The sequence below is a fragment of the Anopheles stephensi genome, chromosome 3 (genome assembly GCF_013141755.1).
Source record: "Anopheles stephensi strain Indian chromosome 3, UCI_ANSTEP_V1.0, whole genome shotgun sequence".
In the NCBI taxonomy this organism is placed as follows: Eukaryota; Metazoa; Arthropoda; class Insecta; order Diptera; family Culicidae; genus Anopheles; species Anopheles stephensi.
In genome coordinates, this window is record NC_050203.1 from 504,994 (window position 1) to 527,535 (window position 22,542).

At 48.5% G+C, this 22,542-nt stretch overlaps 2 protein-coding genes across 4 annotated transcripts; one reads left to right on the forward strand and one right to left on the reverse strand.

Moving 5' to 3' along the window:
- The first annotated feature begins 838 nt into the window (after nt 1–838).
- Nucleotides 839–19,040, forward strand: LOC118508898. 2 transcript variants are annotated; one of them, XM_036048736.1, is made up of 7 exons: nt 839–1,735; nt 12,988–14,593; nt 14,670–14,864; nt 14,932–15,097; nt 15,283–15,579; nt 15,664–15,880; nt 15,968–19,040. In XM_036048736.1, exons 1-7 carry the CDS (start codon nt 1,690–1,692, stop codon nt 18,367–18,369), a joined length of 4,929 nt encoding a protein of 1,642 aa, XP_035904629.1. In that variant the 5' UTR covers nt 839–1,689; the 3' UTR covers nt 18,370–19,040. The 2 variants fall into 2 exon arrangements, with proteins under 2 accessions (XP_035904629.1, XP_035904630.1); XM_036048737.1 differs by lacking the exon at nt 839–1,735 and adding an exon at nt 7,671–8,130 and having other exon boundaries at nt 15,968–19,009.
- Nucleotides 19,041–19,980: 940 nt separating this feature from the next.
- LOC118508913 (epsilon-sarcoglycan) lies at nt 19,981–22,444 on the reverse strand. Of its 2 annotated transcripts, XM_036048773.1 has the most exons (5): nt 21,365–22,443; nt 21,031–21,281; nt 20,819–20,881; nt 20,570–20,710; nt 19,981–20,497 (listed from the first exon to the last, which is right to left on the reverse strand). In XM_036048773.1, exons 1-5 carry the CDS (start codon nt 22,106–22,108, stop codon nt 20,353–20,355), a joined length of 1,344 nt encoding a protein of 447 aa, XP_035904666.1. In that variant the 5' UTR covers nt 22,109–22,443; the 3' UTR covers nt 19,981–20,352. The 2 variants fall into 2 exon arrangements, with proteins under 2 accessions (XP_035904666.1, XP_035904667.1); XM_036048774.1 differs by lacking the exon at nt 20,819–20,881 and having other exon boundaries at nt 21,365–22,444.
- Between the last annotated feature and the right edge of the window lie 98 nt (nt 22,445–22,542).

Genomic DNA, 22,542 nt, shown 5'->3' on the forward strand with positions numbered 1-22,542 from the left:
ATAACATTGAACAACATTTTTGTCTGTTACATGTTACAACTTACACACTACTAACTACAGCAAAAGCTGACCAGTATTTCAAGGATATGGCAAATCATGATTGCCTGACTATTTGTACACTGTTATAATGGTAAAATTTTAGAAAGTATCGTGTAAATGTTGTTGACGGAGTTTAACGCTACAAAAATGCAAAAATCTCAATTGCTCACGAGTGGTGTCAGCTGTTAAATTTGTTGCGCAGGTTTTGTCCGATGGGAATTGTTTCAAATATACCGTAACGCGAATTGCATACAATTAGGGGCATTCATTTCGAACAGTTGGAACCGACCTGGTGATATTTCACATTCGAATCGGTTGTGATGATTCTGATATCTTTGGTGGATCTATTCAATTATTGCAAATACGATTATGTTTGGCTGATGATTTTTAATTTTAATTTGAATCATTCGCATTCAATACGCAATTGAAATATTTCAACGAAGAGAAGCTGTCAACGAATCAGCATTTGCGTATTCCCAAGGAGCATTCATTACAGGATGACCCAACCAACCATCTGTTCGGCATTGTTCATCATTGAATTATCATCTTATGAAAAATTAGTTTTGGAAAAAAATTATGTGGATTGCTAATTATAATTTGATACCCGGTCCTGCCGTCTGATGGCACCACTACCGCCTCGGTCGTTTGACTGCCCCGAGAAATTTAAATTAGAAAACAAAAAAATAAAAGATCCTTATTTGACACCAGCACCCCCAAACAAGAAGAGTTCATTCCTGATGAATTGTGGTTCATTCCGACGCTGCTAGGGTACTGGTACACCGAACGATCAGCGTACACCATTGGCGATCGTCAACAATAGCAGCGCAGCAGGAAAACAAAGCACACCTCTTTTCATCGCAGTGCTGATTGCTGCCGTGTTTCAATTGCTTTTCCTTCACCTTCTCCAATAGTGCATCTGTTTGTGCGTACAGTGAAGAACATATCGATAAGTTTTGATAAGTGCGTGTCTCGTTAGTTTAATTACACGGCGGGAAGATTTCGCAGAACGGAAGCTACTGGTGCCTCTGTATAGAGATAAAGAATGTATTGAACGTGTGAGTACGGTTGTCGAACGCATGACAATCGTTTCGCTGGTGTGTGAGAGTAGATAGTGAAACAGAATACACCTTCAGTACGCGTCGTGATCTACTACGGTAAAGTGTCGTGCAATCGCGGCTGTGAAGCAGTGTTTTTTTTCCAGATTCTATGAGGACGCTGTCCATTTCTGTGCGCTCCCTCCACTGTGCAGCGTTGTGTGCGTGGGCAATGTCGAAGCGAGTGTGTACGGTGTAATAGCATCCAAGCAAGCTACGCTTTTAGTTGAATGATTGTATTCCCCCGTGTTGCAATGTCTGGCCATCGCTCATCTTCAGCAAAACCGAGCAGTGCGAAGAGCCAGTGCGTGCGTTGAAGTGGTGGTAGTGTGTGTTTCCGAATGTCATTTTGATACAGCGATCAGCTGGCCAACATTCGTTTAAACAGCGCTGAACGAGGCGGGAGTCAAGGTACCGCGCAGTATTGCCGTAGCGCAGCCCGTACCAGTTCTAGGTAGTGCATGGATTTAGTGTGTGGTGCGTTTAGCGTGCGAGCACCAACACACCTTTAATAGGGTACGCACGTAGCCGTGTGCAGACGGAGTGCTGGACGAAAATGGATGTGGAATCGGACGGCTCGGAACGATGGGAGGATTTTTTCGGTAAGTTAGCTGCATGCGATGTAATATTTACATGTGATACCTTCGATGTGACACAGCGCCTACCGCGTGAAAGTAGTGCAAAGGGTGCAAAATCGAGCATTTAGAATCATATGAATCACTCCCCCAGTAGGCATTGCTTTGGCTAGCTAGAAGCGCGAGGTAAAAACATGATCGCGCGTTTCCTCCCCATCTGATGCACTAGAAGCGAAGGAGAGCGAAAGATGCATATTGCAGAGTGTGTGCTCGAGCACGAACACGAGAGCGAGAAAGAGAAGCAGAAGCAGCGGATGAATGCGAACGGTCGATCTCGTGCAGTATCTTTGTGGGGGCCCTGGCTTCGGCTCCGGCTCCGGCTCCGGCTCCGGATTCTCTACCACCAAAACGGTGTCGACCAGACTCTGCGAAAGGAGTAGAACGATCGTGCGCTCCTTTGCTTGCTACCGGGACACGACGGCATACAAAGGGGTTCCGTCTACTGAAACGAAAAACCTGTTGAACCGATCTTCCGTCTCCCCTGGCTCCTTCGTTCCCAATCCCGTTGCCGGCCAATATCTTTCCAAACGACGGTTGGGATGTGCCGGTGCTGTGCGGTTTTGTTCGTGATCTCAATTTTTACACACGGGCGCGCGCACGCCACAGTGGGCCTACCGCAGAAGTCTTCTTCCAGCAGAAATGCTAGTAGCTACCGGGTGACGATTGTTATGTCCAGATTCGCATCTTGAGAGATGCTCTCCACGCTGTACCAACCGCCCACCGCCAAAGATCGGACGCTTGAGTCGGTCGGTCTTGTTGAGTTCAAAACCCGTGGCCTGAACTCGTCCGCGGTCCGCGCCTTCTGTGCGTGTCCGTCTTGAACGTATGCTTGCTTTGGACTGGATGATGGAAGTACTGTGAACAGCGAACAAGGTCAGCCGGTCAGCCGGCTATAAATCGCGCATGATGTCTGTAATTAGTAAAAACCAAAGCCTCTCGACTTACGGTGTTGAAGAACGGCAGTTGAACTTATGCCGCCCGATTGGCCCGATTGTCCAGGCGACAAGATGTCGTCCTTCGCCGGCGTATGATTGATGATCATCCTCCAATCACCGAGGCCATCGATCGTTTCGGACAAACTGTCGCCGGCTTTAGGCTCCAGTAAAGTCATCTGCCAAAAGTCAGCCTTTTTTCTGCTAAATGGTAAAAATGTTAACGCATATGTTGCGAGATTATGCTTGTTTTTCAATCTAGCAACAAATGAGGAGTCAATTTCCTCAAATACGATAATGAAGTTGTCGATGATCACCAAAAATGTCTGTACCTGTCCATTACAACGGGTCGATCCTTTTTCAAATATCATTTGACTGGCAATATCGGCCAAATGAAGCGATCACGCCAAATGTTTGTATTTTCAGACAGTTCCATCATCCCAGAGTTAAGCTCCCAGAGTATTTCCCTGAGGTCTATCGAGTAAATTGTTTTTTTTTTTTTTATCATAGCCGCGCCTTTCCACTTGAGAAAAGTTTATCACTGGTCATGGATAGAAATTGTTTGTTCGCGATTTACTACTTCACCGATTCGACGGAAGGAGAACTCTTGAATCATTTCGTTCGGTGTGCTTTCAAGTGGATCGCTTATCAGACGATTTGTGATCGGACGACTGTTTGCCTCTCCAGCCAAGACAAATCATATCCACTTCACCACGCCGAAGAAAAGCGGGCGTCTGAGAGCCGCGCAGCGACACAGCGACGTTTCTGGGTTGGGTTGCACGTATCGGCCGTACCCGGGACTCGGTACTTGTCGGGTTAACGTAACATAGGTTTTGTTTGCATTTCCGGATGTTCGTTCCAATGCTTCCTATCGTGCGAGCGCACACACGGTAAACCACAAAAGCTGATAATGGTTGTACAAATTTCATCCTCAAATACGACGACAGAACCCTTGCACGTGGGAACGGTGCAGGGTGAGGTGTACAGAGGCCACTGTTACATAATGATTTTGTTCTTTGTGCTGTAAGAGCTTAAGAATTGTTTTTTTTTGTGTTGTAAATTGTCTGCGATCGTGTTTGTTGTACAAGAACTACAGGTAATACAATGCTCCTTCTTACCACAGTCCGGTTGTTAATGGACATGGTGCAAATTAGTTACCAGCATACACGACCAACAGAACAGATGGTTAACAAAAAAATTGTGGAAAATCACGCGCGGCCGTCAAGAATGTCGTAGTAAAGCATCCGGACCAGTCGCTTCTCTCCATCATCCACATCCCCGGTCCTAAGCAGTATCACACAATCACATGTCCCAAACAACCGTGTGGCGCGGTGATCTGGTTTCTCGTCCGTGACGATACACGCGTAAAAGAAGCCATTCAGCCCGAACCGAGTCGCGTCGTCTCATCAACTCACGTTGTTTACACATCTATTTCCGGTAACTTTGCGTACGTCCGGAAGTGGTGTCCCCGTCTGACAGATTGCTGTCGAAAAAAATCAAAAAACCATCAGTCGTGGGATTTCGTAAGCTATACAAATCCCAGTTCTCATGCGCTGCCTAATACCCGGGCTACCGGTCGTTGGGACGTCTGATGAAAGTGTCGCTATATTATAATGGCTCCAACATATCCAAGAAAAGGGATACGTGATTAATGGTCACTACCCTCTTTCACTGCTCTCCGGGCGAGCGTGATGATGGAATGGCGAGGAATTATGCTAAATAAATGACGATAATTATGCTCGGACGCGTGAAAATCACTACCCTGCAGGGATCCGTTTATCGACGCACTTGCGCATATATAGAGTGTCGAACGAATATTGAGCGATTAAGTGTACTGCGGTGACACATCGGGTCGTCTACCCTGCTGCAAGCAGCGAGAGTTCCTGACGGCGAATGCATGCACAATCATAATCAGATTGTCGCGCCTCGAGTACACACACACATACACAAAAGGGTGTCACGGATCTTCCGGAGAGAAGAAATTATGCAAGCAGACAGCAGTGCAGAGTGGCCAAAGTCCGCGTCAAGTCCTCCGTACCGTGGCTCCGTTCGGCGCCGCAACGCGTGGGTTGCATTGCAATACGCTGGGCTGTCCCGCGTCACTATCCGCTAGGGCTGGCTGCGGTTAAACGTCGTCGTCCGCGTCCAGTAGGCCTCCCGCGAGTAGGGTTTCTCCAGCGGGTAAAGAAGGAAGGGTTTCATTTCCATCGATCGTGGATCTTGGCGCCAGGGGTTGGCGCAAACGATATAGGACGGTTGTTTAAAGTGATAAATAGCCCGCTTAATTGCAATGGCTTACAATGTTAAGGAGGAGTGGAGTGGACTGGCGGAGCGCGGCGGGTTAGCTTGTTGAAAAGGTATCGACGACACACGGCCGCGTAATAGAGTTGGTTGCTGGTTTTCGTGTTATTGCTGATGTTTAATTTGTTCTCTGCTGCAGCAAACTAATTTAAAGAAATCGAGTTCTTGAAATAGATACACACAGAGTCTTGCCTTAAGCTATATGTTTAGATGTTTAGATTTCAGTACAGTTTTTTTTTTCTCATCTCGCTATGCGGCTGCCATCTGTGACTCGGATTTCCCACAGTACAATAGTAAGAGTCCTGCGCGTATGTCTGTTACCAACTCTTCAGTGTAACAGCTACTACCAAAGTACACTGCACCAAATTGGTCCCATCGTCCCAGGAATGCAATCTCGGCAAAGCAAAGCCGTATGGCCATGAGTATAGACATTCCGCCCCCAGCACAGATCGGAACAGATGAGCATGATAAGGCCGATTCATCCACCAGCCGACGAGCGCAGCGAATGGACTCTCGTCGCACTACGACGATGTCAGCGGTCGAACTATGGTAAATGACTCACGATCCAGGCATGCACACTTCTACTTGCGATGCAAACGAACCCGCAGGGTGGTAAATTCACGCCATCCGATATTGTGCATGCATTGCCAGTTCCGTACACCCCGTACGCTCCTCGGTGCACTTCCGCTGCTCAACCATCCCTCGTTCACAATTCAAAACAGATTAAGATTGATGCAAGCGGCACGAAACGTCCACAACGGCGTCGTCACCGTGCACTAGTGGAGCCGCGAGGAACTAGTGTTTGTTAGTAGCATGCGTTTGCGCAAAGGGTCTCTGCTGCTATGTCATGCGGAGGACATGCCAAGGGACGGAGGAGTTCGATAAGTTCGCCGCGACAAGCCTTCGCCGTGACCAACACAGCAAACTGCCACAAGAAACACGATCACAAACGGAAGAACTGGGTGGACGCATATGAAGCGTGTGATGGCGGTGTTGGTGCTATGTTGTGATTGTGTCTCGACGGGTGTCACCGTGGAGGATGTTTCACGCGGGTTGCAAGTGTGGTTAAGCTTATTAGCAGTTTCCTACAGCTAGCTACTGCTTGCAGCGCTGTGACGCGTTCTGTTTCATAGGGGAAGCCTCGCTGTTGATCGAAGGGAAAACCATCGACACAGACTCACGCACACACACACACACAAGCATGCACACGAGAGCGAGGGCGTTGAAGAGTGTGGTATTGTATTATGTTTGCGTTGCTTCCGCGCATTTGAACCAGCCGGTGCGCAACGCTAAATTGTTCAAATGACGCCCTAACGATCGCGCACAGCGGAAACAGCGCCAGACAACGGCATGGAACGGATCGTGGATATGGGCGGTGGGTGGGGTGTTTTGTGTGCAATTCGAATGAATGCCATTCGCAACGACTGCACCATCATTAGTAGCCGTGAGGGCAAATATAGTCGAGAAAGAGCGAGAGAGAGAGAGAGATCGAGAGAGAGAGAGAAAGTGTTTGTAGCTTAAAGGGGTACGTTAATGCGGATTTGACCTCTGTCGCGATCGCACCCTCTTGACAAGTACCTGGAGCGTAGCCCTTGCTCTACTGGAGCGAATTTTGCGCACGGGTGAAGGAAAAACACATGAAACATTGCTGATAAGAACATTGGCGGCAAACATAAAACGAACTAGAGAACATCGTCCGGATTTCGAGCAGTGGTCGTCGTTGATCAAGCAAGAATAGTACAAAGTCTCTCAATCGGTCTTGTGTTGTCGCAAAGGAAGAAGCACGATGGAAAGACTAGCCCCGCGAACTATGCTGCAACGAACCATGAAAATGTCAATCGTCTGCCTTGCCATGCAAAGAAGATTGCGAGGAAGGAAGCAAACCTCCATTGCTCCATTGCTTCATCTTACGATGTTCCTTAAGGCGCTGGAAAATAGTTGGAACGATGCAGTGGCGTGCCGAGGAGCGTTATGAAGAAATTGTAGCTTCCAACAATTTGTACAATCTGTTCAATCGAAAGCTACTCCCCAAATCCGGTTCTGCTTCGCTGACGCTTCTCCCCTGTGTGTGCTGGAATGCACTACGGCGCGATCCGTCACTCGAAACGATCCAGCAAGATCAAATTTTGATCCGAAGAAATATTTTATCGCGATGACAGTGGTAAAAGCTTGCAGGCAAATTTACGGCAATAATTTCAAATATATTTACTCTGCACTGTCCCATCTATCGAAGGGAGGATCTCCCCCGGGCTTAAATGCCACTAGCATCACAGCGCTTAAAAGCATACATTCGTCATCCTACCGTCCTGTTTTTTTTTCTCTAGTGAGTCGAGAGTGAAATGTCGGATGACGGTGTGGGGTTGTGCCATTCTCATCCCGAAGAATGCAGATTGTTTTCTTATGAAGCGTGATTTATCGTGTTTCGAAAGCTTGCTCCTCTTCTCGCGTGCTGTGCGGTGTGTGTGTGTGTGTATGTCAAGACAAGAAGAATGTTGCAACCGACCCCAAACCAAAGCTGAAGAATGCAGCGACCTATTTATGCAGCGAACAGTTTGTGGTTTGCAGGCAAGAATGTTTTCCCTTTTAGCATGTTGCGCTTGCAATTGAACCATTGTAGCGGGAAGGCTCAAAGCTTCCAGTCGAGAGCTAACAGAATTCTAGCAGGATAACAGCGTGTTAAGATAACATTCCACTGAGACGCTTTTTGTGGCCAGTTTTGGCTAAGTCAAAGTTGGCAGAATGTTTTGAAAATTCAAGCACGTGAAACCCATACCGCTCACACCACAACACACTCCCGCTGGAGCCATTAGTTTGCTGCTTTGTGTGCATGTCGTCGGGCCCCACACACTATCCGATGCGATGATAAGAAAATAAATCATCAGCGCCATATGAGACGTTCCCGTTCAGCCGGGGCGTCACACAATGTGAGTAAGTCGCGGTCAACAGTCGACGAGACGACGTTTAGTGGCCGTGTCGCACTACCTATGTACGCGTACTCGGTACTAAGCTACGACTACACGTACACCCGCGAGCTGTTTATCGCGAACGAGCCAGCAACAGCGCCTAGGGCCTGTTAGTTAGTTTAGTCGGTGGTCCAAGCGAGTGACATCGCGTGACTGATAGACGGAGGTGAGTCGCATTTTGTGTGCCATTTGAAGGTACTGCCAGCGAGCCCGCGATTGAAGGCTTCAAACAGAGCTGCTAACTAAGTAAAACGTGTGAAACGTAGTTCGCTGTGCGTGTCTGTTGGGATCGATAATACATATCATAACAAGTAGAAGCTTGCTGGACGGACTAGCGTTGTGCACTGCTCTAAAAGCTTCAAAATATTGCAAGTAAAATCGATAAGCATTGCACTTTCCTCGTGTGCGTTTTCATATCTTATCGCTGTCGGCCACCTAGCGGGCATTTCACTTGCGTGTGTTTGTATTTCTACCATTGTTAACGAGTTGTACGTTGTCACTGTGTGTACAGGCGAAGGGCACTAACAAGTGTGGCGAAAGAGACTGTGCTGTTTTGAAATATCTCTTTGTGCAATTCTCTGATTACGAACGCGGTTTAGGATTCCCCTCATGGATGAAGCTGTGTTATCTGATGTCCAAACGTGAAGCACAGGTTGATGGTAATTCCTGCAAACGATAAATGGATAGTTTGTCAGTCGAATGTGCAGTGAATCACAGCGAATCACTACTGTTCAGTACATTCAGCGAGCACTGTAGTTTGTGATCTAAATTATGTATTCGTAGCATGTGTGCGAAACGAATTTGCTTCTAAGGAAGGAAGCTATCGTTATCGCTGTGGCCGCGTACTTATTGTGTCTGTCTCTCGGCCCAAGAAGAAGCCGCGGGTGTGAGTTTCGTGGAATTATGTAAAAAAAACGGCCAGCCCTACACGGATACGGAAGCGTGCGCTCTGCGCGGGTATTGTGATTGAATGAACTCGTTTTTGCCCACACTTCGTCCATCGGTCAGGCTTTTGGGAAGACGACTTTCCATTATGCCGGCCACGAAACTGAAGTAGTTTTCGGACAGATTGGACAGCTGACTAATGAAGGACAGGCTTGTCAGCGACACGTTCGACACCACCTCGATCCAGATGTTACAACAGCGGGCGCGGTGTTGGTGTTTTGCCGATGCAAAGTTTGACATGCTGCTGGACATGACAGAAACACGGTGAATTAGTCCATCGTTGCGGCACATATCAATCAGTAAGCGAGACAACTCTCTTCCCGAAGAAAGGGCGAACAAGAAAAAAACAAACAAACCGACCAGGCACGGACGGGGCACGATCGAAAGGAAACCGTTCCATTACATGTTGTTGTTTTATTCTCGCCGAAAGCAAGGATACTGGAGCGCGATAAACCTCAACCTCACCTGCCTTATATGGTATTTCACCAATTTATCATGCTCTCACCCCGGTGTGTTTGGCTCTTTTGGCGTTACGTTTATTATGTGACCTTCGGTCGTTGCCATTGAATGGAGCCATCATCATCATCATCAGCAGCAGCAGCAGCACAGCTGGAGGAACTGGTGTAGAAGCTACACATAATTGCCTTTACCTGACGACTGACTGGCCACACCACCAGAAGAAGGATGCATAAACTGGTGGCGGCAGCCCTAGGGGCGTCGTAATCGAACGGTGGTTTGCATTGTGTAATAACGTGACCATAGCCTGATTATCGCCAATAACACTTTCCTTATGGGGTGCGCTTTGAGAGCCTCTCTCAAGAACAAGTGCAGCAAAGCTTGCAAATCGCAACGAAAGACGGGTTTTCTTTTATTTGGAGATCGGGAAAAAGGGGAACCGGTTTAACGAAATGTATTTATAACAATTAAACCAAGAACTGTGCGATAGTGGCGCGACTTGGCAAAGTCCATTTCATATGTCCTTGTGCAGAAGTTGCACAGTAATACACCACGTCCCGCGGCCATGATGATCAGCGATCCAGAGCTATAAAACTTAAAGGGCACAACTGTTGCCCTATTTCGGAGGAGAAGGAAAAAAAACTTCACTTTTTGGAATGCTGTGGCGCCAAGAATTAACTATTCACCCGAAACACCCCAAAACACTCGAATCTGACTCTACTGAAGCAAATGCGACACGACGTGATTGTTGAGAGAGGTGTGTTTGGTGTGTGTAAAGGGAACACAATACCCGCCGGATGATTGTATGTGGAGTGGAGATGTAAAAGAAATCCATTTTTAGTAGCAGACCAAGCTTGAAATGGATCTTTTAATTTTCCCTCCATCTTTATCTGTCTCTGGTCTGGCTGATCATCATCATCTCTCTGGTCGGCACGGTTAATGATCACAAATAGCTCCACGTGGTATGTTTGTTCAGTCGCTAGTATAAAGTCCCCCAGCGTTACATGTGTCTTTCTTCGCGCCATGTGACCAGGGAAGAATGCTGATGCGGGTGATTTGTGTAAATGGATCGATCGGAAATCATGAGTGTTTTGCGATGACGACGAACGACCGAACGATCATCTCATTCCTTTCTGTGTGGCGAAGTTTATCGTAAAGCGGCAGTTCATTGTCACAGTCTACAATCTTTTCGTTTCCAAGAATCATTGACTTCTTTCTTTGGCAATTTGGCTCTGCGCATGAAGCTTTGGAGACCTGGTTCCCGCAGTCAAGAAAGGGCCCCGGCAAATTATATGGCAAACCATTAAATTGTAACGTAAAAGTGCATTCGTTTACAGCTCCAGACACGATCGATGAACTCACCGAAAATGGAATCTTTTTTACTGAGTATGAGCTGTGTGTCTTCTTGTGTACCTATCTGCTGAGGTATTTTACTGTACAAGACTAATGCTAACGAAGCAGGAATTTTTGCACCACGGATTGTTTTATGTTGAACAATCCTGAATGTTTTTTTTTTCTTTACATCTTTACAGAGCCATTTCCTGCGTCTCGAAAGACAGCAGCTTCAATGTGCTCTACTATATGCTAGCCTTGCCGTTGTATGAAAACACAAGTATTAATCGCAAAACAATTTTCTTTATCCATCTAACAAACAATTTGAAGGATATAAGACGAATGTCTTCAAAGGAAGTTACCGAACGCTGCTTCTCCACCATGTGATTTCCGCTTAATGTTAGACCGTGTAGACATGTGTGTACGATTTTGAAGAAGATGCATCAAATGCTTGCCACTGTCTTATTCTTAACCACTGCACCACGATAATGCACTGCGCGTGCCTGTGCTGGTGACTAACCAAAGTGTGTGTGTGTTGCTTCAAAATGGCAACATAATGCGCCCCCGATCGTGATTCTAATGCGTTCCGGCCGTGCCGGCACGACAGCGCGACATCACCACCGCATCACACCGCTTCATTTGAGTAAAGATATTATAGCATCTATAATGCCGGTCCCGGCTTTCTAACCCTCAGATCCGCCCTTTCCCCTTTCAGGCTCCTCTCGTATGCTCTGGATGCCGCCCGAAGAACATTAACGGGCGAGACTAGTTTGGATCAGCTATTTTAAGCTTTTCCACTCACGTCACGAAGATCCGTATGCTGTTGTGCGTGGAACATATATTTCTGGTAAGCCCGCGGTGGTGGAGTGCAGTCACAGGGGCGGCCTCAACACACATTATGCAAGTGTTGAGAGAAACAGCCCCCAGCTGACAGTTGGACCACCACCATTCTTCATTATCGGTGCTCGCTTGCTTTCCAATGCGCCTTGAGATGAAAGTGTTCGCACTTCACTGCCTGACCGCTTTCGTATGGACGCGGGACCCTTTTGGAAGGTACAGAAAAGCCCAAATTTGTCATTGCAAAGGCGCGCGATAAAACTAGTCCACCCAGGCAAGCCACATGGCATGATTGCAATGGAATTTTCCCACTTCATTTAACATTTTGATAATCCTCATTTAATCGGGCTGACGGACAGAGAGTGGTTGATGTTAGTTTTCGGGGAGTGCTGAATGCGTGTGCCGGATTTGGCCATTCTGTCCAGCCCCCGCAATGCGACGTTATCCGTCACCGGCCTCATTCGAGTGGGATATATGGGCGGTGCAGCAGCAAGCTGTATGAATTTAAGCGACATTGACATACACCCCGAGAGCGTTATTTACATACATTTCACGCAACGGGAACTCCAAATGCATCACACCGCAGCTGGTCCCTTGGACACACGTCGCCCTCGTCGTCGTCGTTTGGGCCGATGGTTGGGCCGTTTTGGTGCGCTGCATTTCACGTGGGAAGAAAGTGAATTAAAGAGTTGAGAAAAAAAGGCTCCAATGCAAGATACAGAGAGCCGGCCGAAAGGGAACGCTTTTTATTTTTGGGAATATAAATTTCCATTTGATGAATCGAAAGGGACAAATACCTGCACCAACGCACAAGCAGTGCGGACGAGACATCCGTAGAGTGTGTTGTTTTTACTCGTCTTCGTAACATCGCTGGTGAACTGAAGGGAGGACACCGCTGGGAAGAAGGTTAGCGCACGACAAGAGAAAAGCTTGATCCATCGGTTGTGTCGCCAGACCAGACCACACGCCCGGAGCTGATCTTCGCGCCCGGCAAACCGAAGAACCCGGAATCGAAGAACCGAAGGTGTAAGAAAATGGTGTATAATGAATGTGACGTGTCTACAAAAATAAATATCAATAAAACGCCGAAAAACGCGTGTTTTTGACCGTCCGTTTCGTGGCGGACTGGCAGACGAAAGAAATAGTGCAACGTTGAAAGACGCTACAAATTACTCGTCGGTCCATATGTCAGAAAAGCTATGACGATCCACCTACACACACACACACAGAGACTGGGCCAGAAACGATCCATGACAATCGATTGTCCGATAAGATTAAACTAATGCTCACTTATACTTTTTGGCAAAAAATACAACTTTACCAAACCATTTCTTGTTTCTGGTATGCGGCGAGAATGCACCGTTGATTCCGGCCAAACATTCTATAAATGATTAACTCGTGTTCTTCCCAGTCGCATCGTAAACTACAGCTGTTTGTTTATTTGCCTTTGCAGGAAGCAGCACCGACATCGGCCCATCGGTACTGGGTTACTTGGACACTCTGGCCAATAACTTCAGCGAAGAAGCTAAACAACTAGTCGAATCATCCAACAACAAACCGCAACCCTCGGCCGCACTGGCAGCAACGGCGTCCGTGCTTCCACTGAAAAGGGTTGCTCATGCGATCCACAAGCACGATCCATTCGCCGCGACCGTGTTTAGCAGCAGCAGCAGCGGTAGTGTGCAATCGCAGCGAACTGATTGTGTGGTTGCTCCAGCTGGTGAAGCCACTCCCCGCAGCAACAACGTATTCAGGTCAACTCCACCAGCCAGTTCCGATTTGGTGAGCACGGGAAGGGCTAAAAAGTTCTCCGATAAGTTCTTCAGTTTGGTGTCACCAAATGTGCAACGCATGGTGTCCCACACGACTGCGGACACGAGCGAACACAGTGGATCTGTAGCACCGCCACCACAACCCTTCGTACGCAACCATGTCCAGTCTGCCTCGTTCAGCGCCTCTAGTCGAAAGCCTTCCTCCGCTAAACACACGCCGGCCAATAACGTACCAGTGCATGTAAATCATCACAAGCAGCAGCTACCCTTGTCGAAAAACATTGCCAAGCTTACGCATGTGAACAGCAGTGAGTCGATCGAACTCTTGATTGAATCCTCCCGGCCGAGGCCTTCCTACCTCCACAACCGGAGGGAAAAGTCCGGCTCGGAAGATACTACCCCAAGGGCAGCAATGGAAGAGGTGGCGCCGACCAGTGAAACTGTTGTGGTGGATGGTAATGGAAACATAGCGAGTGAAAAGCTGGAAGAGCTACAGAACGTGTCCGCGCTGCAGCTAAAAATACGATCACTTACGGTAGACTTAGAAAAGGGCGATCGCACGGAGGAGCAAGTGTCTGCCGATGGATCAGCGGACGGTAATCCGCCGTCCGCTCCCGAAACCCCAGACACGCTGACGGATATGAGTGTGGCGTTGAGAAATGAAGCCAACATGGAGGACGCATTTGTAGAGAATTGTGCCGACCTGTCCGAGCATCGGAATACGGTGGTCGAGGCGTGCAATTACTATCCTAACCTTGGACGAGATGTTCCGTACGGTTCGGACGATCGACGGACGTTAGCCGATGCGCGGGCCAAGCTGCTCGATAGTAACAAACACTGTAAGGTGTCCGTTCCTAACTCACCCATGCTGTCGACACGCGGCAAGTCAATAGAAAACACCACGTCCACCTCGACGCCCAGTTTGGATACGACGTATAGTGGATCGCCTTACTCGAGCAAAGCGTCCCTGCTGATTCCACCGAATACACCAGTGCTTAGCTCACGGCCACTGTCCGCTTCGTCGATCTGTTCCTACTCATCCAGTGCCAGCTCGACCGGTTCGGAGCACCATCTCCCGGGTGGAAAAGGCGGGAGTGCACCGGGCTCGTATCAGGCCAGTGTGGAGAGTTTGGCTGACCACAGCGAACCCGAGCAGAACAAGTGCCTCGGTGAGCTAGGGCCGGGCATTAGCGTTGTCGCCGGTATGACGATGTGCGAACGCGCTGTACGAGAAATTATCGATTCCGAGAGCAGCTACGTCAAGGATCTTGGACAAGTTATCAGAGGGTAAGTGGTTGGGTGGCAGAATTATGCAAAGCACCGGGCTAATGGTATCACCGGTATCGGTATTCATTCTCAACAGCTATCTAGAGGACTGGAAAGAACGAGCCTGCCTGAAACACGATCAACTGAAGGTTCTGTTTAGCAACATTCAGGAAATTTATGATTTCAACTTTAAGCTACTTAACCGACTTCGCGAAGCCAAGGGTGATCCGGTTACAATTTCCAACTGCTTCATCGATCTCCACGCGGAATTCAGCTGCTACACAACGTACTGGTAAGGCTGACGATCGGAGTGGAGGCGTCGCAGTGCGATCGCTCATTGTAGAATTTATCTTCCCCAGCACCCGCTATCCGGAAGCCATTTCGCTATTAACGACGCTGCTACAGGCTACGCACACCAACGCGCTGCTTGTGTCCACACAGAAAATGTTGAAGCACACACTCCCGCTCGGATCTTACCTGCTGAAACCGGTGCAGCGGATTCTAAAGTATCATCTACTGCTCGACGTAAGTGAATGCGCTTTAGATTTAGAGTAGAACAAGAACCATACAGACGCAATCCAATGCATCATAAATCATCATAAGTCGTTAGCCGGTCGACTGATCGATCAGCAGAACGGGCAACATTCATTTGTCACACTTGTTCGACGCGACGACGATCGCTAACCACTTGCCATTTCCTTCCCATCCAGAATCTGCGCAAACACTGCAGCGATCAGCAAGTGGCGTTGGCCCACGAGCTGATGAAGAAGGTCGCGCACAACATCGATCAGGTGAAGACAAAGCTGGATCAGGCGAGGCTTGTGAAGGAGCTGGCGGGCATACTGGACGGTTGGCTCGGGCCCGACCTGTCCGTGCTGGGTGATCTGTTACACGAGGGCCGGTTGATGGAACACACCAAGCCGCGCATTGTGCTGCTCTTCGAAACCATGCTCATCATAGCGAAACCAAAGGAGGACAAAAGACTTCAATTCCGTGCCTACATCCCGGTATGTATTTTGAACAAAAAGCTTCAACTTGACGCGACGGCGATGTCCTTAACCGTATCGTATGCCATGTCCGTTTGATTGCAGTGCAAAAATTTAATGCTGGTGGAGCATCTTCCGGGCGAACCGGCCAGCTTTCGGGTGATCCCGTTCGATGATCCCAAGGGTGCGCTGCAGCTTACGACACGCAATCGCGAGGAGAAGCGTCTCTGGACGCAACAGATCAAGCAAGCGATGCTGCAACACTACTCCGACATACCAACCAGAGCGAAAGAATTGGTCCTGCAGCTCGGCGATGAAGATGGTGAGTGTATAAACCGCTCTGTACGGGCGCCTCTTTGCACGTTTAATAGCACTCATTCATTCTATCCTTTCCATCTGGCTCGTCCAGAACGTTTCACAGATAAACAGTACTGGAAGCGACCAGCAAACAACTCACCCGTTCCGGAATACCTCGAACGTCGTCAGCAGTTTCGTCGGAGTGAGATGCGCATGAGATCGAAGAAAAATCTTCTCAAAAAGGATGCTGCCCCAACGCCCGTCAATGGGTTGCTGTCCACGCCATCGTTCCGATCGTATTCCAGCGATCTGGAGAATGTACCGGTAGCTCCTACGCCCAGCCCACACCACGAGGCGTCAGCGCTGGAAGATTGTAAATGTGATGCTGTGAAGCGACAGCTGCAGGAAGAAATGAAAACTCGACCTGTTGGAGTAGATGCAGCGGCAGCGCCGAAATCGTCTCCACCTCCAAAACCCGTTCGAAGCCGTTCCGAGACGCGATGCGGACCTGCCGATGACGAGGAGGAACGATTGCTGAAGTCTCTGTACGAGCGGCGGAAGCTGTCGGCACCAACAAAGCGTGGAACGAAGGTAAAGGAGAGCTTTGCCAGCATTCGGTCGTACAACAGCACCATGATACCGAAGCGGATAAGCGAAATGAGGAAACGGCGACCGAAAACTGTAACGAGCAGCTCTACGTTCTATACAGATCTAGAGGTTAGCAGTGAAACGACCGCCCCGACGGACCAAGAAGCACCAGAACCTTCGCACGATGGCAAGCAGGAGGAAGCATTGGAGAGCGATGCAAAGGAATCCGCCGTTGTCGGTGAAGGGCGTCAATCCGTCACCTCGTCGTCTGCAGCGCCAGCTGATGGAGAGGGCAATGAATACAAAAAGGATTCGGAAATCATATCGCAACTCATCCTGGATGTCGAGCAGTTCAATAAGGTCCTGAACAAACCGGTGGCGAAAAAGAAGTCCTTCGATGCGTCCAGCTGTACCCGTCCGACGGGACTGTTAAATCCTGACCGGAAGCCTGAGCCTCCCAATACGGAACCCCCTTGCGATGAAGAAGTGGGCATGGATGATGCGCCCGGCGATGGAAACAGTACCTCCCACAGTGCCGAGTCGGAACCGATCTATGAATCGCTACTCCGTAACGTACACGTGCCGTACAAGTACGCTCCGGCGGCTTTGGCGGCCAGACATTCGCTGCCGTGTGGCGAAGGTGGTAACTGTAACGGTTTGGTGGCTACCAGCACTGTCGGTGGGACAGTTGCTTTCCAAAAAACTGCCGATGATCTCCTAGTGAGAAGAACGCGCCCAGAATCGGACTACGTCACCTTGGCGTACTCGGAGCTCGGTCTGCTAGAGAGTATCGTGGAAGCGGACGCAAGAAGCTTGCAGGTGAAATCATCCGCCCAACACAAAACACCACAGCTGCTCCGGAACAGTGACACCAACATAAGCTACCATCGGGACACAGGTAGCCACGGGAAGGAATCGGACGAGGAGGGAAAACCAGCTTCGCCGGCAGTTCGCAGTTCACCGACCTCCGGTTGCCCCGCGGGTGGCGTTGTTGGACTGCCGGAAGAAACCACCTCCCTGAAGCAAGCGTTCCTCGAACGACAGGGCAGTCTGAGCATGAAGTCGACGGCACAGAAAAGCATCCTGCAGCGATTCATCTCGCTTCACTCGACCTCCTCGTCCATCGTGGCATCGTCCAGCTCGTCGCAGCTGGGCAGCGAAGGCAATCTGCTTCATCCGTTGCAGCGCAAACTGTCCGAACCGAACGGTGGCGGATCGATGGGTCACATCTACAAACAGGGCAGTATTGATCTGGGATCACGCATCGCGAATCTGGACTATGCCGATCCAAAGACACTTTTCTTTCCACCTTCGTCGACAGCCGGTTCCACTGCGGCCCTTTCGACCGGCACCAACCAGAATGTTCTCATCAACCGAGTATCGATGCAGTCGGTTTCGATGGGCCATGGGCACGGGAACAACGATCAGCAGCGGGACTCGGTGCTGGCATCCAGTTCCTCCAATGATAGCGTGTGTGAAGAAATGAGCGCCACAGGCCCACCGGGGTACGATGATGACGAGAACTGCTGCTTCTACGAGCGAACCGTAGAGGAATGTCTCGAGCACGATTTCCGCGATTCGGCCGTCTACAGCGGCGATGACAACGAACGTCAACGGGGAACCAGCGGAGCGGTTGACGACCAACACCTGTACGAGACCCTTTCGCCAGTCGCTTCACCACGTACCAAGCGAAGGCCCAACACTGACGATCATCGACCGGTGGTGACGGGCGGAGAGGTTCACCAACGGATGTCCGGTCCTCCACCACCGATCCCCGTCAAACCGGCGCATCTTGGACAATGCAAACGTCAACATCCGGCCGCCATAATGACGAACTCGAGTGCAACTGCAGCGCCGGCAGCAGCATCAACAAAGCCGGCCAACAGCCGTGGTTGGGTACTGCAGCAGGTTCGTCGATTTCAGTAAAAAGGGAAGATTTCAACAGTGTTGGTGTAGCTGGTGTATTACATGTTTTAGTGTAAAATGCGGTCGTATTTGTATTACATAGAAAGAGTGCGAAAGAGAGCGCGAAAGAGCGACTGCCCAGGAAGCTTCACTTATTCTTCTGCCGGGCAAAACATTTCAACCAATTAATAACCGCTGCTCTTTCTCGCAAGTTGCCAAAGAAATGAAATTTCGATCAATGTAATTGATGTAAACCATTCAATCCCCCTCGTTGCTATGGGAGCGAACGGTTGCTAGGGATATTTGCTAAGCCTAATGTAATCCTTCGATTCGGCTTGCGTGTTTGCGTTTTACGTGTACGAGTGCAATAACACACAACAACCAACTAGGCGGCGGCGGCGGCTGGTTCTGCGCACAACACATTCGCGCAGCAATGTATTTATCTGCTGATTAATGGAATTTTATCATGGAAAGTAGTTGTTAAACCCGTAATGTACGCGCGCAATTATAGAATAGCTTTTATTGCGATATTTTAACTGTAATTTATTACGTTCAAACATCACCACCTTCAAATACTGTATGCCTTGTATTTCTACCTGTCCGATCCGTTTGTCCGAAGGCAACATCTAGGCAGGATGCAGCAGCAAAATAAATGGCAAAATGAACTAAACAATCAAATAAAATGGTTGGTACATGTGTTGAGTTCATTAATGCGCGTGTGTTTGAATGCGAAAGAAATAATCGACAGGTTGGAAGATAGAGAAGGCATCACCAGAGCAACACTCTCCGCTGATAGCGCGATCCAGGTTTACCTCTTGATAACTATGCTCTCCTGTTACTTACACACCGGTAAATTCGCCTCTGCCTGGTACCGGTTGATAAGAAATTTGATCTCCACCATAGCCACGCCCACAAAATAATTTGATCCCGGTATACCTCCTGCGAGTCATGCTCTCCTGTTGCTTCAATTGGTAAATTCACCTTGGCTTGGTGCCGGTTGATAAGAAATTCTAAATTCCAAAATTCGATCTCCACCTTAGCCGCGCCCACAAAATATTTCTGCCCTAGTATACCTCCCGATAGTCATGCTCTCCTGTTACTGCGGTTGGTACATTTCCGATGACAAAATTAAAAATTTTATCCCAACCCAGAAAATAATTTGATCCCGGTTTACCTCCTGCGAGTCATGCTCCCCTGGTACTGCGGTTGGTACTTTTTCGACGACAAAATTTAAAATTTGATCTCGCCCCAAAAAATAATTTGATTCGGGTATCCTCCTGACAATCATGCTCTCCTGTTACTGCGGCTAGTATTTTAAAATTTGAGCTCAATCGAAGCCACACCTTCTGAATAAGTGATCCCGGTATACCTCCTGCGAGTCATGCTCTCCTGTTACTGCAACTGGTAAAATCACCTGAGTCTTATCAATTTGATAAGGAAATACCGTCGTACCTTTCGATGTCGCTTAGTGCATCCTTTCTCAGATTCATGCCGGCAAAATGGAAAGACAGAAAATTGCTCGCGTACCCGTTTTGCCTTTCCCATGCGCATCCAGGGGTCGACAAGCCGTTTTTATGAATCGAAGGAAAATATTTTGGGGCACTAAATTTATTGTAAAAACAATAAAGCAGCTTACATTTTATTGTTTCTTTATTATTTTCAACTACAAGAAAACGACATTTTTATCGACTAATAGTACTAACAGAAATGTATTATTTTATTAGCGTTTTACAGTAGTTGTAGTTAGTACAATTAACACAATTCTAGACACTATTCGATATGATATATGTTAGGTATCGTCATCGCTCTTTGGTTTGCCTAATTCGAAAATCAAGTAGCCATCGAAGGTGTACCGAGATTCTTTCGCACAAACCTTTGCCTTCCCCCCCACCACACAGGAGCCCTCGTACACCTGTTTTCACCCTATTGTCCATGCTAATGGTCGCTGGATTAGGTGACTGATGCCGGAATCAATTAGCAGAACAAAATGCGTGGCTCCGTTTGTCATATCTCGAAGTGGCCGTTGCGCTTCAATGGTGGCGACGAGTTCGCTGCAGCATTGCCCGCTAGCTTGTAAGGTGGAGGCTTTGGACGCATGTACATGTTCCCGATATGAGGACTTCCGTCGCGATAGTAACTCTCCGTAGGACTGAAAACAAAAAGCAAGCACATTTAGTATGCACTTCATTCGTTGCAGCCAAATAGGTCATTCAACGCGTACCTGATGGAATGATTATCATCGAACGGTGCATCCCGCAAACTCTTCAGCTTGATGGTTGACTTGATATCATCTGGCGAGTACTGCACCATCTGAACGTTTGGCGCTGCTGGACTGTATTCGGTGCGGGATGATTTTTGCATTCTGTAAAAAGAAAACAACACAACCACAGAGAAACAATTAAGCCCAGGCATGACACAAATTACACACTCGGTCAACAAGCTAACACACTACAATCGTCACCATGGTTACCTAAGGAAGTCAGTGCATATGTAGAAAACATAATTGAAATAATACTCTGAATCGTCGTCATGTCTGGCGCATACGCATGAAACAAAACAAAAATAGATACAAAATAATTAATGTAAACAACATAAAAAGAAACATAGCCGACAGAAGATCGTCCGAATGGCCTCCGATCTCCGATCGTCCGATCTCCGATCGTCCGTTCTCCATTCGCTTACAGTTTTTCATGCTGGAAGCAAAGAATGATGGTCAGGCCGCAAAGCAGGAGGGCGAACATCATCCCCGGAATGGCGAACGATATGGCAATCTCGTCGCTGTAGTTCCGTTCTGGCACTTCTGACTTCAGCGGAGCGTCCCACTTGTCCGGGAAGTGGGGTAGCAAGTGCTGATGGTCTTTCCGACCGCTGGCATGTTTGTGGCTTTCGTTCGGATGATGTGGCAACGCTGTAATGTCGTCCTCCGTGGTGACCTGCAGCGCGACAAAAAAGAGTTCCATTGTACAAGAGGTTTACATTTCTGCGACCATAAGCGTTGGATTGCGCGCATACTAACCAGTCGGAAGGCACACCAATCCAGCTTGAATCCCGAATTTTCGAACGTCGTCTGCACCGAGGTGCGTTTGTACGTGCAGGAAGATATCTTGTACAGTGGTTTCACTTCCTCCTGCAGTTCCAGCATCCGTGCCGAAAACTCGGCGCTGCTGCCAAGATGCACCACCACACCCTCCCGTTGTTGGGGTCGCAAGGGCAAACGGGCTCCCAGTTTGACGGCAGAATCCATAAAGATGACATGCAGATCGGCCCGACTTTCGGGCCACAGATCGTTGCGGAAAATGTTTTTCAGGTTCTCGATGCGACCCGGATCCATCATGTGGACCCAGTTCAGATTGTCAATCTTCATCTGGATGATGTGCTTTGCCGGTTGCTTGCGGTGGACGGCCAGTATCAGCACAAGTCGCTTCGTTTCGTATGTCAGCCGGTTCAGGGCGATGATTTCGATCGGTACGCGCGTGTCGGCCGTCCGGAGCGGCGGTGTTCCGTACAGGAATCCGGAATGGTATTCCGGGCTGTACATATAGCGCACCCAGGACGGAAGATCCGGATACCCTTCCAGCGAAGAGCGGTACAGAAACTGCTCGTTCAACCCTTCGTACGTCCAGTTAAACATGCGCGGCTCCACACGCAGAGAAAACAGCTCCGACACGGACACATCGTCCGTGATGTAGGTAGTTTCCTTGCCATGGGCTAACGATGCAACCAACAACAAAACGCAGATCGTTTTCCGCTTCTCATCCATTGCACAGGATACTGCCGATGATCACACTATTCGCATTCGATTGAATGCAATCGAAGGGAAACAATACCAAACGATGGAATTAAGATGCGAACTTTACACTGTTTCGTTTACATCCAGCACCACAGCATCCCCATCGCAGGTTCTAATTTTGCTTCTTTTGACATAATTCTATTGATCAGATGGTTTCGGAAATTATTGAAACAGCGCATGCGCTCTCACCACATGCACAGTTTCGCGTATGTCGCTAAACTAAATACGAATCAAACGGGAAAAATAATTCTTTACAAAAATGCTCTAACATCTCCGTCATACCGACTCCACGTGCAGCAATACACTAAGTGCTTAATACATACAAACCCATGCACAAGAACAACTCTAACAGGCATACAGATGAAACATTTCATCGACACATTCAAATCCGTCGGAAGTTTCCG

Excerpts from the sequence above, each read along its gene's own strand:
- LOC118508898 (XM_036048736.1), top strand. The coding sequence starts at position 1,690 with ATGGATGTGGAATCGGACGGCTCGGAACGATGGGAGGATTTTTTCG. Across the intron at positions 14,594-14,669 it reads CTTGGACAAGTTATCAGAGG|CTATCTAGAGGACTGGAAAG; the intron begins GTAAGTGGTTGG and ends CATTCTCAACAG. Across the intron at positions 15,098-15,282 it reads AGTATCATCTACTGCTCGAC|AATCTGCGCAAACACTGCAG; the intron begins GTAAGTGAATGC and ends CTTCCCATCCAG.
- LOC118508913 (XM_036048773.1), bottom strand. The coding sequence starts at position 22,108 with ATGGATGAGAAGCGGAAAACGATCTGCGTTTTGTTGTTGGTTGCATCG. Across the intron at positions 20,882-21,030 it reads TGCTTCCAGCATGAAAAACT|ACATGACGACGATTCAGAGT; the intron begins GTAAGCGAATGG and ends CGTATGCGCCAG. Across the intron at positions 20,711-20,818 it reads ATATGCACTGACTTCCTTAG|AATGCAAAAATCATCCCGCA; the intron begins GTAACCATGGTG and ends TTCTTTTTACAG.